We start from the raw sequence: 18,409 nt of genomic DNA, 5'->3' as shown, positions 1-18,409 counted from the left end.
GACTGGAATTCAAAAATATTTTGGGATACCACGGTGCAACTGGAATAACTGGGTATCTTTTAAAGATGACTCTCTCAAAGGTGATAGAACATTAGAATGCATGTTTGTTAAATTCTAATTTGTTCAACCAATCTACTTGAAAATATTTATTTAAGCATTTTGGATGTTGCAGTCACAGTGCAATGTGCTGGGCATAAGTAGATAAACAAAACAGACAATATCCTTGCACTCTCTTAGTGGCAATATGGCAGTGTAGAAAGAAAATGGGTTTGGGAGCCAGACAGAACTGAAAAGACCAAGAGAGACTCTTTAAAGAAGATGGTGTGGGCCAGGTGCAGTGGCTCACGTGTGTAATCCCAGCACTTTGGGAGGCCGAGGCAGGTAGGTCACTTGAGGTCATGAGTTCGAGACCAGCCTGGCCAACATGGTGAAACCTCGTTTCTACTAAAAATACAAAAAATAGCTGGGCATGGTGGCAGGCACCTGTAACCCCAGCTACTTGGGAGGCTGAGGCAGGAGAATCGCTTGAACCTGGGAGGCGGGGGTTGCAGTGAGCTGAGATCACACCACTGCACTCTAGCCTGGGCAATAGAGCAAGACTCAATCTCAAAAAATGGAAAGTGTAGGCTTTTAGACCTGTGTTTGAATTGTAGTTATGGCATTGCCCGTGTAAACTTGGACACATTACTTAAACTTTCCTGGGTCTCAGTTCCCTTCCTTCCCTATTTTGTAAAACAGATTTGGTAATGTCAATTTTGAAGAATGTTATGAGATTTTTTTTTTGTCAGCATACAGTAGACTCTCAGTAAATGATAGCTATTATTTGTGTTTATAGGATAGGTAGAGAAGCTAATATAAACTTTAATGAAGATGAACTTTGCAAGCTAGAGAGCCAGGCTGTGAGACCAGATCTTTGGGTGGTTATCACTGTGACAAGGAAGGCAGGTGCAGTAGGCTAAAATATGACAATGGGAGGGAGAACAATGGAAGGTAGCCAAAGTGCATTTTGAAAATGTCCAGGATCTCTCCTTGCTTTAATTCTTGCTTCAAATTAGAGTCTAATTTATATCACTTTTCTAGGGAATTTAAAATAAAAAATATTGGATTTTTGTTTAGAAACTCTAAAGTGAGAATTTGGATTTCTTCTACCTGTGCCTGAAAAGTCTTTTTAACCAGAAAAGCAAGCAAATTACAGTTCTACATACAAGAGAGATATTTCAAGTTATTTGCCTTTCCCTGTCATGTTCTTGGAAACCACATCATGAAGTGGATAACATTTATTATACATAAGAATACAATTATAATTGGTGACAGAAATTCTAACCAAAGACTCAAACTCAAATAAACCACAGCTATGGCCCAAGATACTGTAAAAAATAAAACACATCTATACTTCTGTAGCAGTTTAAAGGGAAATCAGTATGTTCCAAGTCCCATGATATGGACACATAGATACTAGGTACACTAATATATATTATAGTTTTAATATACTATAAAATAATTAAATACTACTAAACTATATCTACTATATTATAAAATTGATTAACAACAAATATTCTAGGCATGATAAACTTAGATTTTATTCCCATTCTTTGAGTTGTCCCTAGAACTAATTCTTTCCCATTTTCCTCTGGATCAATTTCCATGATGTAGGCAGAGACTTACATCATAGCTTTAAGTCTTACATTTAAATAAAAGTTAAATTAAGGTAATCTATGAGCTCCATGTGCATTATGGAAACAGGATGAAAAAGAGGGTTACAAAGAGGGAGACACTGAATAAGCCTTTAACAAACAAACAAAAGTTATTGAGACAAAATCTATTATCATTTTCAAAACCATAAAGAAAAACAATAACAAGGTTGATTTTGCTAAGCATCTGTACTGCCTCTATCTTTGAAGAAACATACCAAAAAAACCCAGAGAGGCACTAAACTATTTTCAGCATTCAGAGCTAGGACATTTTGCTGATTAGCTTTCAGAATACTTTAACCTTCATTTGTAAAATAAGAACACAATGACTATTAACACAGATTTTAAAAAGGGCGTTTGGACACATTTCTTACAGCACAATAAACATCTCCATTCATTCATTCAAAAATAGTTTTGCACGCCTACTGTGTTCTTGCCTCTCTGATTACACTTGGTGAGGAACCATAGACATGGCTGCTGCCTGGATGGAGCTTCAGTCCAGTGGGGAAGATAGACAATGAACAAGTAAAGAAAAACAAGTATAACTTCCTGAAATGCTATGGATGCAAATTAATATTTTTGTTGCATTTCTCAAATGCGATAGGTTGTGAATGAGTGACCAGGAAGGTTCTTATTGGCATCCATGTTTAAAATTCCAGCAATTAACACTTTATAAGGATTTCCAATCAGGGCATTGATCATTGGGTGGAGATTCTTGGAGAGCATAGTTGCCATCTGATTTCTAAATGTACTTAGAAACAGCATCACTACTTTCATGATCCTTGGGCATAAAAGATGCCGTAAGGAATAATGACTTTAACTCATTCTGAAGAAGTACTAAGGAATTGACCATTGGAAGTTAAAAAACTGTAGCCATTTGATTGAATATGTATTCTTCACATGCTTTTCTGTGACGTAAATGTTTTTCTAATTAGGCTTAAAAATGTGAAATTTTCTTGCAAAATTGATTTTCCATTAAGGCATTAAAGTAGTTTCTCTTCCCTTCTGCTTCGATACTAATTAAATTATGTTCCAACTTGTTTTAATTCTGCAATCAATTTTTTTTCCATTTGCACTGGATTACAGAATCTCATTTAAAAATCACTCTTTACCAAATTTTACACAAAGAAGACGTGATAGACTTATTCTCTAATGGAAACAAAACAATAAAACAGTACTGCTCAAATCATGAGAGCTTGCAGCATATCGGGGCGGAACGTTAAAAAGAAAGGCTTGGTTTTTTTTCTGGTGCTATCTATTCCTTATGCTGTTTTTAGAGATAACAAATATCAGTAGAAGGCATGGAGATAAAAATAAATTTTATAAATAGGAACAAAATGTTAAAATAAAAAGGGTTTAAATACTTTGATGATCTACCTGATCCTGGGGTGCAGAACTGAGACAATTTTAAAACTGGACATAAGTGAAATTTATAAGAAGGGAAAAATGGAGTCATAGCTGTTGCTTGTAATGTTTGAAATAATTAAGTCAAAATATTAAATAGCTTATTCTAAAAAGATAAAGATTGGTTTCAGGTATGACTTGCGTATACAATAAATACTTATTTTTTGAAAGATTAAAGAGAAGAAAATCTCAAAGATTTAACTTAGACAGCTTGGGGCTATACATATTGGTAGCCTTTTGCACATTGGAGAATTATATACTGATTACCAAGCATGATTTTGAAGCCATATACTGAGAAATAAAAAAATTAAGAAACAACGGTTTTATATACAACCATCTCCAGGAACTCAGAGGATACATGTTTCTGTTTTAAAGAAACAAAAATCAGAGAAAGGTTGACCTGTCTCCAAGGTCAAATTCCACCTTCATCTATTAGAAGGTGGGGAAGTGGAGGAAGAAAGTAGTCGACCATGCATCACTGAAAAAACAAACCAGCAAGTGAACGGAAACCAGTGAGGTGGCTTTGATTGTGTAAATTTGCAGAACACGATCAAGCCAAATGGAAACCTCACCAGTGATGTTTCCACCTGGGGATAGAATCGAATAGTGGGAACCATGTGCTTTTGTTGTGGCTCTTCCCGGTACAGCTTATCTCTTCCACACCACTTCCTTTTAAACATGGGCCTAGTCACTTCCAAATGAGGCTCTTACATTATCCACGTTCCTTCCCATTTCTTTCTAAATTGCTTGCACATTATTTGGTCACTAAAATAGTACATAATCCTTTAAGTTACACAGTTACTGCATCATCTCATGACTTATAGTTGTCAACTTTCTGGCAACAAAACCTTACTCCATTTAATTAACATCACAGAGTTTGCTGTCAGTGGGTCTGATTTAACCTGTTTAAATCCAAGTCTCTGGCAGAACAGCTTACTATGATTAGCAGTACTGGTTCTAGATTCCAAAGCTGTTCCTTGAATTCCTTTTTCTCACTTTCTTTGATATCTTTCATCTCATTATGACATTAAAAATAACGCTTAACACTGCTAGATGAAAGCAAAACTAAAATCATGAACTAAATTGCTCATGTAAAGTGGAAAAACAATTTCTTTAAAATCATAAAACTAAAGTCAATCTAAGACTTCAATTTATTCACACAATTATAATTTTCTACAATTAATGGACAGTGGCATGAAAAGTTAGAGCAGATATCATTGAGAATATGTAATTCTTCAGATATAAAATGTAATTGGAATCTTACTTCCTTTATTATGCAAAAGTTTCTAACTGGGTCTGGTCATCCAGAGATACTTTGTAAGCTAGAAATCTGTCTTACACAGTTTTTTATAACCTATATCTTGATAAAGAGAAATAGTCTAACTGAAAACCAAAAATTTCTATTCCTGAGTAGAAATCAAAGAGGAAAGTCTCTAGAGTTTTACAAGTGTAATGATAAAATTAATACTTCCCATTAATAACTCCTACAGATACTCAGTAAGTGCAATGGTGAGAAAAAGGATGGCAAAGTAGATAAAAATAGAGGGAAAAGACACAACAAATGGGGAGATGAACACACAAAATGGGGAAAGAGAACACACACACAAAATTAACCAAGAAAAAGGTACGAGAGACCTCTCACTTAGCGAACATTTACCATATGCCAGACTCTATACTGGGTACTTCACATTCCATTTTATTTCATCAGTAAGTAAGATAAGGGGTAAATCATGTTAGGCCACTTTCTAGGTTAAAATTCTGAATGCGCAGTGTACCTAACCCCCTAGATTCTAGAGTGAAACCCGTCAGCTTGGTGTTAAGTTTCAAACTCTGCTCATACTCAAAGATTTCTGAAAGAGGAAACTTGCTCAATGGTCTACATTCCCTTAGCTCAGAAAAAAATATTTCACAATTTTTCAGAAACCCACTGGGTGTGATCTTGGATGTCATTACCACCCGATAATTATCCAGGTGAAAGTAACAAGTGTGAGCCATACACCCTGCACAGGTGGACATTGTGAAGTACCAATGGTTCATGTTCTCATATTCAACCAACAAGCCAACCAAAGACCAGTCAATTAATAAAACCAATCAGTTAACAAACATTTGTTATGGTCCTACTTTATCACCCAAAAAATTTACACAAAGTCAAACACTTCAATAAAAAATTCAATGAAACATCTCACTACTTTGTTAAATAATTATAAACATTGTAATTGAATGTTCGAATTTTTTTTTCATGAAGATGTCTGTAACATTACCATTAGTTCACTTATAGGAAAGAACTATCCATAAAATCATATAATTTTAAAACTCAGTATTTTTCTTGGGTATTCTTGAATATCCACAGTAGGACTAAATCTGTCTAAATGTCTAAGAAAGGTTGGTCAACATTCTTAGATATTGAGACAGTATATACACATGAATATTATATACAAAAATACTTAAGCTCTGCTCTCCTTTTGGAAAGTATAAGTATATATACTTTTTTCCAAAAAAAAAGCAGAGTTTAACTTTAGTATTTTTGACTCATTTTGTAAAATCAAATAGCAAACAGCAATTTTAGAGTGAAAAGTTCAATTTCAGCATGGGAATTAATAGGCCTGTTCTGAAGCCTCATTTCATCATATAGGGCATATAAAGTTCATAGCTTCAGATTGGTCACAGAAAACCTTAGGCTGAGAGGATTCCCAGGTGATGGACTTGATTGAGTTTCTCAGAAGGACTGACCCTCTCTCTGATCTCCCTGGTGACCCCAAGAGGCCAGGGAATCCTAGGGACCTGGAGATCCTAAATGACTGAGCTGTCAGCAATCTCTTGGGTAATTATAGCCATATGTCAGGAACTAAAGAGTGACTGGGAAAGGAGTTGTTTTAGGAATTTGGAGAAGCAAAGGGTTGTTTGCTTTTCTAGTATTGGTCTACTGAAATGTTTGCAGAGAAAAATGCTGGTGCCAGACAGGCATCGCATAATCAGATACAATTGATTATTATGAAGCTTAAATGCACTAAACATATCGAACTTCCCTTTTTAAGTCATGGAAAAATACTGGGCTAAACTATTAAAACTGGGAATAAACAATGTGAGGAGTAGCATAAAAATGTGAGCCATTTAAAAAATGGATTTAATATCAGGCTTTGTGAATTATATTTGATGTTTCACCAATCATGCTCTCATATCTTCAGGAGAAACAATGAACTGTCTGCGATACGCAGAAACAATCAAGGAAAAAGTACCATTTTATTTCTGTGTAATAGCTACATAACCTATGCAGAAAACACAAAATGACTGTGGAAAAATATGAGACATAAAATAATTTTTCATTGTCATTTTAAAGCAGTAGTTTATGAGTGTGTGTGGCCTTTTGTAAGCTTTTAGAAAGAGTTCCTGTGGGCATATGTGTGCTTGTTTGTGTCCAGGGTTGCTGTTTCTAGATCCAGTACACACATTTCTTTCTCTTCTTTCAAATAACATCCAGAAGACCTGTACACTTTTTAACAAGGTGGTTCAATGCCTTTGACCCTATTTTACCAGCTATCAACAACTAGAGGCCCACATCCCCCTTTGTTGAGTATTTCTCAATAAGTTATTATATGAGCAGCAACTGGTGAGTACAGCTTGTGATGTTAGAAATGCTAATAATTCCCTTACCTCTTCCTTCTCAGCACTTTGCAGGTCACGCCATTCCTCAGTTACATGGCCAAAATCCACTGTGTTCATAGGAACTTTAAATTCTCCAATGATGTCATGCTTAGAGAAACGATCAAAATCATATACAGCCATCACCAGGGTTTTGCCACCCAATTCCGAGTATGGTACCTAAATAAAAAGAGATGAGGATAAAATATCCAGTCACAAAAATGCTTAAAACGTGTTACTTCTTCATGGTGCTTAATTTAATATTTATGTTGCATAAACAGAACAGGGAGATAATTTTGTTTTTGGTTATTTTTTAAATTGAGACTTTTGACGAACTGCTTGAGGCTAAAATTACTTGAGAGAAAATGGGAATTTTTAGTGATTTATTGCTTTTTCTCAAAGTTCTAGAAGCTGTTAGCATTATTAATAATGGATCCTGCTATTATGCTATAAATCCTTAAGATTAATAAAAGAATAAACAAGCCAATTGCATTTGACTACAAGTAAGTTTTTCTTGTAGAATATTTTGTTGTTGTTTTAAGTTATGTTGTCAGGGTGTAACTTACAAAAGGGCAAATAACTTTTTTCAAATGTTCCATTAACTCTTTCAAGGCATTTAAATGCCACAGTTCAATGGAGCAATGATTTATTAAAGGCTATGCTAGGAGTCTGAAAGGATTGAAATGATATTCACAAGTTCCTCACCTACTCCCTAAAATAATTTGCTGATTGACAAGAACTGACCAGGAAATTGATGTTTTGAATATCAGAGGTGCATTATAATATGGGTTTTGAAGTTCATTCTTCGGTATGACATGCCTTAGGATGAGTGGTGGCAAAAGGCCAAGAACTGATGAATTCTCCAGCTGTTCAAATATATCTGGGACAGATGCTATGGGTTGGGATGTTTATTAGTGACATTTTTAATATTCAGTGAAAGCAGTGCAATCCAAGTAAGCTACACTTCAGTAACTGGGTAGAAATACCTAATTAAGAAATTGTTTAGACTTGTCTTAAAGGTTTGATCAATTTTCATACACTTCCTATTATTTTATCAGTGTAAATGGTTGTCTTATGCTTCAGCAAACATTTCTCAATTAACTCCGTATATTAAGGAGGGAAGAAAAGGAAGAATATTGGGCCATCAACATACAAGAAATTTCAGTTTTCCAAAGAGATTTTCTTTTCTGTCATTTATTTATCATCTGTTTGGAATCTGATTATTTTATTAAAATGATATGATTAAAAAGTAAGCATCATACTTTTTCCATTTTAGAAGGAGTGGAAAATAAACCCTTCCAAAGAGCTGACTCTCAAAGAAAGAAACAAAATATTTTAGAGCAGGGATAAACCCTTGAAAATTTTATTGTATATCTAAAATCTCTCTAGACTTTCTAATGATTGTACTCAAAGAGCAACAGTCAAAAACCTGGGCTTGGGGTCAGACAGACCTTGTACCAGATTTTGACTTTCCAACTAAAGGGCCTGGGGCACGTGATTAAACATCAGTTTATTCATCTATTAAATTGTGATAATACTGTAATGATGGCTGCTTCATGGGGCTGTTTTGGGGATGAATGAATATACGTAAAACACCTAGTGCAGAAGAAGCACTTAAAAATATTTATTGTTTGAATGATTAGTAGCTCCTTCAGATAACTGTTTTGGGGAAAAGAAGATGAATTTAGCTTGGGGCATGTTGAGTTCCTGCTAAGTGATTTAAATCCATTGTAAAGCCAGGCCTCTTTAAAGTCTTTTATGCTTCCATTCCTATAGCATATTGCCTCTTGGCACTTCAAGATGAGTAATCTACAATGTCTAACCAGTTCTCTAGAAAAATTGAAATATTTTTAAATATAGCAGAATATATTATACTTCGGATTTATGTATAGTTTGATCAACCTTTCTGAAATAAAATGAAACTTGATAAAAATGTATAGAGAATTCAAAAATTTCAAAATTATACTTGGTTTTATAGAAATTACTAATAAAATTATTAGCATTTTTAAAAGAAATAATAATGTAGGTAATGCAATACGAAACAAAGCCCCAATACATTAGCTCATATAATTTAAGAATTTCCTTACTAAGTTTTGGTCAGAAACTGCTGACCTAAGTTAAGGTTAATAAATAGATGAATAAAACAACTGTGATTACTATTACAATATTTTAAAAATTTTATTTCCACTTTATGTTTTGTGGTATGTTGACTATAGTGATTAAGCTTCATGAGCAGATACTCTTCATGAACTGAGTATTTCCAGAATGTCTTTACTAGTATTTTAAATTCACTGTCTAGGTACAGAAAAACCAGATTTTAAGTAAGATTACTGACAATACATGAGGGACCTTTGTCTTGAAAACTCAGAAATTTCAGAGTGAATAGAAAGACACTTCCCCTTTACATAGTTGAAAACAAGGTTTGAGAAAATGACTCATGCCCTCATTTTCAATTTGTTTCATCCCAGAATGTTTGCCAACACAAGGTACATGCTAAGCCTGGCTGATGGACATGGTGATTTTGAATTAGCCTGCTGGCATATTCACAGACATTTCATATTTCAGAAACATATTGTTCTAAGTAATGCATTAAAAAGTTTTTTTCGCATGTTGAAGATATCTACCAAAAGAATTGTTTTTATGAATGATTTCAAGCCAAGATCCATGAAGATCCTGGAGACCTGCAGGTCATGTTTTCCTGATGAGATATTATATGGCTGGAATCTCTCTGTTATTGTTTGTCAACTGAGTTTCCTCAACAAGATGAAGAACATCAGGGCAGAACCTAGAATAAAGGAAAAAGGCTAGAAATGCAATAAAAAATATGTTCATATTCTTTTTTATTGATTAGTTAAGAAGAATGACTTTGAAGTGCTCAAATTGCCCTCTACACACAAAATTTTGTTATAAGAGTCATGTCTATTTGTACCATTTAAGCATTGGGACATAGCTTACTTAATCCTGGGATTGTAACAGATGTACCTATTTTCACGAACTTTGAAATTCAGAAAAATAATGATTTCATTCCTTTGGCTTTATTTTAGGGAGGGATCTCACTTTTTAGATGTGACTATGACATCCTAGTCATGTTCTAGTCCATTCCATTCTGAAATGACTGAACTGAATCCTACTCTGAACACACTGAAAGGCAATATTGAATCTTGACTGTAGTGAAGATAAGAATTTTGCATATTCTGACTGGAATTATTGTGAGTCCCTGAACAAGCATTCATGTGCATGTCTATGTATGTGTCAGGATGAGATCAGTCTTTTAAGTAAAACAACAAAGGAAAGGTTATAAATAAGTATTAACAAATACCTTGAAGGTAAATTGCTCATTGAAGACAGGATTAAGGGTTTTTCGGTGGACTTTTGTCTCAAATTTCTTCTTCTTATCAGGTAGCAGAAACACTTTCACGTAAGGATCAGATGTGCCCCCCATGTCCAAGGCGGGCAGTTCGGCAGCCTGAATGATCCCTACCAGCAGCTGAAATAAACAACAGAATACAGCATACATAAATATCAGTGGATATTTTGGAAAAGATCGATTTGTTCACAATGCTGCATATTGGGATTTCTCCCTCTTCCTATTTATTTTTAATAAACTCTGATTTTCTTATGAATCTGAACACAGAAGGCAAATGAACTGAGCTATGTAGAGTTCAGAAACCCAATTATGACAGATGCAGGCTCTGGGAAGCCTGGTTTTAGGCACAAAAGAGGCTTTTAAAAGGTTTCTGACTGCAGTTAAATATGGAGTTCATTTTTGCAAAAGAGTTGTAATCCAATAACTTTCCAGTTGCTAAAAGCTCTTGTGCATTGTTTTTCTTTCCAGAGCATGATTTGTAAGTGAAAATACATTGTTAAGAAATCACAAGTTTGTAATTACAAAGTGGGAAACTTTTATTCTTTATCAAAGCCTCAGGCTAGCTGAGTAGAAATTTCTTAGAAATTGGGTAGCATTTTGAGATAAAAAATAAGATCTTCTAGTTTCTATTATATTTGACCTTCACTGGTGTGCTGACTACATTTATTTTAACTTACAGTAGAATGATTATTATCTATGAGATTCTGTGTTAAATATAGGACATGGAGTAAAAGAAATGTAATTTCAGCTTCAGAGAAAGGAAGGGAGATTAGAGGTGAGGTTTTATAGTGGTGAGTAACTGTGTTTTTTATTTTTTCCAAACACCACAGAACTATCTACATTTCTTTAAGTCTGTTTTCTTACTGATGCATTCTTAAGCCTCATTATGAATATTAAGGTATTATGGCATTGTTAATATTTTTGCAAAGAAAAAGAGGTGTGAGTAGACTATCACAGATACTCTGCCATTAGAGATTTTGTGTCGACAGACTGATTTAGATCCATATAGGTAACAAAGCAGACTCTTACTGTTATTCAAGGTATATGCTATTTTGTAAATGCAGTAACACCATAGGTTTTTACATCTCAGCCTGAAAATCTGAGTTCATGCCTTTTTAGCTAGCAGAGTAAAAAAGCAATTCACCTTCTTAAAAAAATGCATAACGATTTTAATTGTGACCTACCATGTACTTAAGTGCATTTTGGCTAGGTGACTCAATTTTTAACATGGACCAATAACCTGAATGCTTATGTTGTTTCTATTTTAATGCTTCAATATCTTTTTTTTTGTGGAATCATGATACAACAGTGGCAATAAGAGTGCTAGATGGTAGGTAAACAAAACAGACAGATGGTCAAAGAATAGCTAAAATAGGCATCAGATTATAAAGACATGATTAGTAAAGCAAACAGTCTGTCTCTTTGTTTGCTAAGTAGGTATTCGGTATTTACCTTTATGTAGTAATGCGAATAAGTAAGATTCTATTTCCTCATCCTCACTTTTTATAACCAATTTTCTTTTGAGCAGAAAAAATGCTAGAGAGATGGCTTAAACTCTTTAGAAACTAGATGATTTATAATTTAGAGTTTTTGGATATTTTGTTAATAAAGAATGAGGTTACTTTTTAAAACCTTGTTCTGACTTCTGCCTAAGAGATAAATATCACATTTCTCTGTACCATGGAAGCATCTTAATTAGAATATTTTAGGGTTGTCTTTTAGTTTTGGTAAACATATATTTGATGCAAACTTTATGAAGCTTTTCAGACTTTAACTTCCTGCCTCTTAGGAATCACTTTATAAATGAAATTAGCTGAGAACATTTGGGAAAAATCAATGCGTAATATTTTAAAAATTCATCGGTTTCTCAGAATGAAATAACTTTTTAGATTTGATGTTTGCTGAAAAGGGAACAGTAAATGTACTCTCACTATATTTTAGTAAAAAAATATTCACTGTTATTATTTATTTTCTTAAAAATACTACTTTATAAAATGATACTTATAGTATTAATAATTAAAGCTAACTTAAAAGCTTCAAAATTATGACTAATCAGAATGAGACACCACTAGATTTCCACTGGAAAATATGAATGGTCAATACGATGAAAAAAATACTGGATGTATATAGAAAGCCAGATTAAATTTTTGGAAAATATGTTATATATTAAGACCAATATAAGTTGTCCTTGATATTTCCTAGAATATATAAATAAGAGGTTTTGCTCTTAACCAAATTCTGATGCTCAAATTTTCATAGAAGTGATAGAAATGACCACAAATGTCATATGTAATTAACTAAAAATGGTATAACTACAAACCTGAACCTGTAAACCAATAATGTAGTTTTCTAGAATGTATTATGTAATAACTAGCCAGAGCGAAAATGAAGCTGATCAAAAAATTATTTTTAATATGACAGTATATTTATACATCCTTCATGAGGAACCCTCTGGAAACTTTAGAAAGTGAAGACATTATTTGAACTGTCAATTCCTAAATAAAGCACAGAATTCCTGCAACTGCTTAGAGCTTTCACAGCATTACTGACTTTGGATGTTAGTCATCAAAAATGAGCATTAGTGTTTTATTTATTTACTGTTCATTCCTCATCAAACTGGAAATCATTAACACATGCTGCATTACTAGTAACTGTATTTATTTTACATTCATCAGTTCTTTACCCAAAAAGATGAGAGAAGCAAAATGAACTGGAGAGGTTTAAAACTTTCCTACTTGGAGAAGGGCTATCTCTTACAGATTTTTTTATTTTATTTTATTTTATTTTATTTTATTTTATTTTATTTTATTTTATTTTATTTTATTTTTTGAGACGGAGTCTCGCTCTGTTACCCAGGCTGGAGTGCAGTGGCGCAATCTTGGCTCACTGCAAGCTCCACCTCCCGGGTTCACACCATTCTCCTGCCTCAGTCTCCCAAGTAGCTGGGACTACAGGCGCCAGCCACCATGCCCAGCTAATTTCTTTCTTTTTTTTTTTTTTTTGTATTTTTAGTAGAGACAGGGTTTCACCGTGTTAGCCAGGATGGTCTGGATCTCCTGACCTCATGATACGCCTGCCTTGGCCTCCCAAAGTGCTAGGATTACAGGCCTGAGCCACTGCACCCTGCCTGTCTTATAGATTTTTAAAAACCTGATCTCTAACTTAGCCTATTCCCCTAATTCTTATCCAGCTTTCACATTTCTTTAACAATTCAGAAGGTAAGGAACATTTTCATCAACATTGCGGATCCTGGAATGTCTTCGAATGTAAAGCAATTTTTAACAGTTATCTTTCAGCAATCTCTATTTTATTGACAGCCAGTCAATAAAAGGTAGCCAATACTATCATTCATCTAGGTGGCATTTCATGACTTTTTGAGAAATTGAAGCAAAAATGCCTGTTTTGTTACCTTCTTTAGTTCCTTGTCACTTTTTGGGCAATATTCCTAGGCACTAGAAGTAAGTCTCTGGTTTTCTCACTCTTTTAGAATTGCTATCTCATTAGCACTAGGAGTTTCACCTAGTATCATATAAGGCCATCCTGCTTTTAAATTTAATGGACCAGAAATAATTTTTCATCTTCAATCCCTTATCAAATCATTATATTATTTTTCAAAAATTTGACTAGAATAGTGGCCCAACTCAAAGGCCCCTAGCCCTGTCTAGTTCTAAATCTGTAAAGTCCAAGAAAGGTTGCTGCAGCTCAGGCTGAGGAAGCTGAGGTGAGACTGTGGCTAGAAGCTCTCAGAAGCAGACCGACTGCTTCAAGTTAATTTGTATTCTGTCTGCCTGCTGAAAGTGCCACAAGTAGATGTAATCGGTTGAATACTGTGAATTCTAATTACCAGAAGTTAAATTAGCAAGTAGGAGACTGCCTGTTCTTAGAAATTATTTCATCCATAGCTTTGATAATTGCATTTCCCCCTCGCAGCAAACAAAATATTTTAAGAAGTATCTTGCTGCAATTTCTACTTGGTAATTTCAGAAAACGTAATGGAATTAGAAGACAGTTCTCCACTTCAGACCTGGTTATTTTGGAAATCATAATCCAGTGAATACTGAAGTTTTCCCAGTTTCTCCTCTTCTTTGGGTTCTTCTTTTTCTTCTCCATCAGTCAATCCAGTTTCAGCATCATCATCCTTGAGGGCCTATGTATAGAGAAATGGATCACATGTGAATTTCAGTGAATTTTCATCAAAACTGAAATTGAACTGGGCCTGTAGTTATACTTCCAAGCTGTTCGAAGCAAGCACTAAGATGCTGGAACTCTGTTTGTCTGACACACATTCACATTTGCTGCTTACATATTTTTTAAATTCCTTTTGTGCACGGAATTTTTTCCCCCAATCAGCAAGCAAAATGGAAGCGATGGAAGAAGCCCCTCAGAATATTGCAAGCAAAAAATGTAACGTTGTTGCAAAGAAAGTGTCAACTTGGTGTTGTATTTGGCTCTGATAAAACTGCTGCTTTCAGAGGAAAGATAAACATGCTACTAACCAGGCCAGTTTTCACATTCATGTAGTTTAAAGAGATGCTCAGCATCATATAAAATATCATCGCTACATGCAGTGGAATAACTAATATAAAATGCATGGCCTTTTGTTGCCTTATTTCCTATGAAAAAGACAGTTCAGTAATGATCCTCAGAAAATTTAAATTACCTGTGTTTCACATATACATTTATCATGGTATGAAAAAGAGGAAAAAAACATGCCACCAGCAAATCCATGTTTAGAGAAAAGTTCACCCCACTTCCAATTTCAGTTTACCACTTTATTTTCATAACAGCTCCATCAAAAGCTAGGCTGAATTAAATTGATTAAGAGTCTGTTGGATATCAAAAGATAAAAACAGTTAAGTTTGCAATTCTGTCAAAAACAAATTGGCATAAGAATTCGTTTTGTATTTAAGAACAAAATCAATTGTATTGAACTCTCAAAACTCAGTCTGACCAATTTAATACTCTTTATGACCTAAAACTTAAGTGTACTATAAATGGAAATATTAGAAAGCTCACTATCTCATAAGTTTCATTCAAATGCTCTTCTTTTTAAAAAATCAAAATATATAATGTGTTTTTATAACATGCAAACATTTTGCTAAAAATATCAAAGGTTACAAAGGTTATAAGTACATGAAGTTTTGTTTCTAGGGATGTGTAATTCTTATTGCTTTAAGTAATTAGAATAATTAATTAGAAATCTATACACAGTCATTATTCAAAATTAAAAGAATACAAAATTACATTTTCCTGAGGTTGAAAAGATTAAAAACTTTTATATTAACCATTTGTATTTTTTCTTCTGGGGACTGCCTGTACATATCCTTTGCTAATTTGTCTATGTGTTGTTTACCTTTTTCTTATTGATTTGCAAAGGCTCTTTGTATTTTAATGACTTCAACTTTGTTGTTCTGTTATATATAACAATTATTGTCTCCTGGTTTTAGGTTATAGCATTTTCATTGCTATTTTTGTATATGTGTATGCATGCATGTATTACTGTAGAATCTCACAGAAATCAAAATGGACGTACCAGTGGTAGACTGTTTTATATCTCTGATAAAGTAAAGGAATCTTAACTCTTGTTAGCTCTCAAATTGAATCTAAGAATTCTCATAGAACTCAAATGCAAGAAGTATAACCAGGCTGTAGATAGGCATCAGTCATCAGACCGCAGTTCCTCCACTCTGCTACCCCCACATCCAAGACTACGTGGTCTTTTTTCTTTGCTGTGTTCAGCATTCTCAGGAAGGAGATTCTCTGTTCAATCTACCCACTTACTCAGGGACCTTCAGTGGTGCTTCAAAATGGCACCCTCAGCCCTTGAAATTACAAGATTTTCTAATTTGGCTTCACCCAGTTAACTCCAATTTGATTCTAAAAAACTGAGACTCAGCTGTATCACAGATTAATAGAACTCATTCAGGTGGGAAGGTCATATAAACAGAATTGAGCTGTTGTCAGTGATGCCTCCCCTTTGTTTGCTGGAAATTTCTTAGGAGCCTTCAGTGAGTTTTGAAAATTGAAAATTGCCATCATGATATACATCGGTGTAGAAACATTATCAAATTTGGTTAGCTACAAACCACTTAATTTGGAAAGTTTAATCTATGCTTGGTTGTTTCTTTGAATGTTAAAATGTTGACTTACTAATAGCTAAAGGCAGGAAACAACGTGAAAATATTTTAAAATTTATATTAATTGTTTAACTTGTGAACAAGGTGCTTGGTCACTAAAGGTAACATGATAGTAAAGTGACACACACACAAAAAAACTACTGAGTTTAATTAGAGAACTTCAGGCAGTGGAATCCCTTTGCCCTTTCAAAACCCTAGCTGTGTATAAGTCTTTAACACTGTCGTAGATGTGCTCAGGAAATTGCAGCTTAGGTAATTTGCCTCCCTATAAGATTTTGGTTTTTAAAAAAATAACAAACTATCTAACATCTATTTCTGTTTGATAAATCTGCATGTTGCTCTATTATTATAATAAAAAATTCATTGATTAAAATACCTTTTCAAAAGTCTCTTTCAGAGCTGAATTTGTGTATCATGTTTCAGCCCAATGCAATTTGAAATAGCTGATACATTAAATCTCCTTCTCCCTAGGTGGTTTTTACCTGAATAGAAGGCAGGACCATCTCTGCAATTATTCTGCATGAAATAGGGCTAAATTTTTGATAATTTCTCAGTGCCACTGTTCATCACTGAAGTGATTAAGTCTATTCCTGTCCCAAAGGTTGAGCTTAAGCAAGACATTTTCTGTACCATCACATTAAATTCAGACCTATTAAATCAGTAGCTATTATAATATCTCAAGAGCACTATTTTCCCCTTCATAGAACAAAATTCGGAAGAAAAAGCTTGTAAACCTAGCAGTTCTGAGATTTGATAAATTGCAGTAGAAAGAGCTGGGTTGGGAACATCAGACCTTATTTTAAATTTCAAAGATTAAGTGCACATGCTTATGGTTTGCTTTGACATTCAACAGGTGCTTTGTTCGCAACCATCAGAAGGAGCATTTGTTCATTCTCAGTTACATTGTTCAGATTTGGATTTAATAAGGCACACTAGAAAAGTAACACAAGGGACTGAATTTCTTTTTGTGTCCATCAACTTAAAACTTGAGCTTTCTAATACTGTTATATTTAATCCGTTAGTGTGTTTAAAATGAGAACACCTTATCTTTAAAAAAATCAATTTAGTTCAGCCTCTTGATGTGTGTCAGAATGATATACCCTCAGCTGTGGAGCCCCAGGTGCCAGGCCACTAAATGTATCTGAGCGTTGACTAGGGATGTCTAAGTAGCAGAGGAAACCTACCGCAAGGGACAGTCCAGAACAGTCATGAGACACAACACAGATAAGGACATAGAAGGAAGAAATAAAAATTAAAATATCCACACACATTAGTGAAAACCATGGAGAAATGACCTTTTCAGACCTATGACTTTACATGTGAATATTTTCCTCTGTCTGGTTAGTGTTCTCCAGTTTTAACGCATACAAAAGAACACATAAATATATATCTAACACAACATAAATGTCTATACTTTTTGTAGTTATTGCAGAATATTTTAAAAAATCTTCCTTGGTTGCAAAACCTTACTATAGAGACATGTAGCCCTGAATATTGAAATTTGAATTTCTGTGAATTTGATATGAATTGAAATGGTAAAATGTAGTGATTGTCCTAGAGCCTTTATATCTTGTATGTAGAGCCTATATATAGATATTTCTTAAGATTAAGAGATTATATCTAAAATGCCTCTCACATCTGTCTTGTTTTTAAAAGAGAAGGGCATAAGCCATCTTTATTTTCTTCCCCATGTTCACTTCAACATTCTGCTGAAGATATTTTGAAAATATAATTATTTAATGATAATTTTAATTTGTATTCATGCTGTTTTGAATTTTGGATGATCTGGCGATCATCATGTGATGAAACATCCTCTTAAAATCTGCACATTCTATTTTGCTTTTTTAGCCTTCCTCTTCATAAAATGATGGAACCCATGATTAGCTACTTTTGTCTGCTTCAAAAAGTAGCATAAGCTATGGTTATATAAACATTCATCACTGGAGTGTATATCCATCAAGGTCCAAATTGTACCTTATTCTGTGAACTTAATTGTTCATAACTTAGTAAAATTGAGACCTAGCTAATGTCCTATGTAGACAAAGTGCTCTACTTAAAATGACTGAAAACATCTTTTTGAGTGGCTGAAATTCTAAATAATTTGCAATAACAGATTATTATAAACTATCACTGACTTCTTAATATTTCTTTGTTTGCATCATTTTCTCTGT

The 18,409-nt window shown here is 34.0% G+C and overlaps 1 protein-coding gene across 4 annotated transcripts in view; it reads right to left on the bottom strand.

Moving 5' to 3' along the window:
• Positions 1 to 18,409, bottom strand: part of SYT1 (synaptotagmin 1) — a 579,008-nt gene that overhangs the window by 138,129 nt on the left and 422,470 nt on the right. For 2 of the 4 annotated variants that reach the window (XM_055236330.2, XM_055236332.2), the window contains 3 exons: positions 14,126 to 14,248; positions 10,054 to 10,221; positions 6,747 to 6,914 (listed from right to left, as the gene is read on the bottom strand). In XM_055236330.2, coding sequence (XP_055092305.1) covers positions 6,747 to 6,914; positions 10,054 to 10,221; positions 14,126 to 14,248 — 459 coding nt within the window. The remainder of the gene's footprint in view (positions 1 to 6,746; positions 6,915 to 10,053; positions 10,222 to 14,125; positions 14,249 to 18,409) is intronic. The other 2 variants (XM_055236334.2, XM_055236333.2) reach the window with 1 other exon arrangement.

The sequence above is a fragment of the Symphalangus syndactylus genome, chromosome 13, assembly GCF_028878055.3.
Source record: "Symphalangus syndactylus isolate Jambi chromosome 13, NHGRI_mSymSyn1-v2.1_pri, whole genome shotgun sequence".
Classification (NCBI taxonomy): Eukaryota; Metazoa; Chordata; class Mammalia; order Primates; family Hylobatidae; genus Symphalangus; species Symphalangus syndactylus.
Note: the sequence above shows the minus strand (reverse complement) of the source record. Positions and strands in the feature narration are given on the sequence as shown.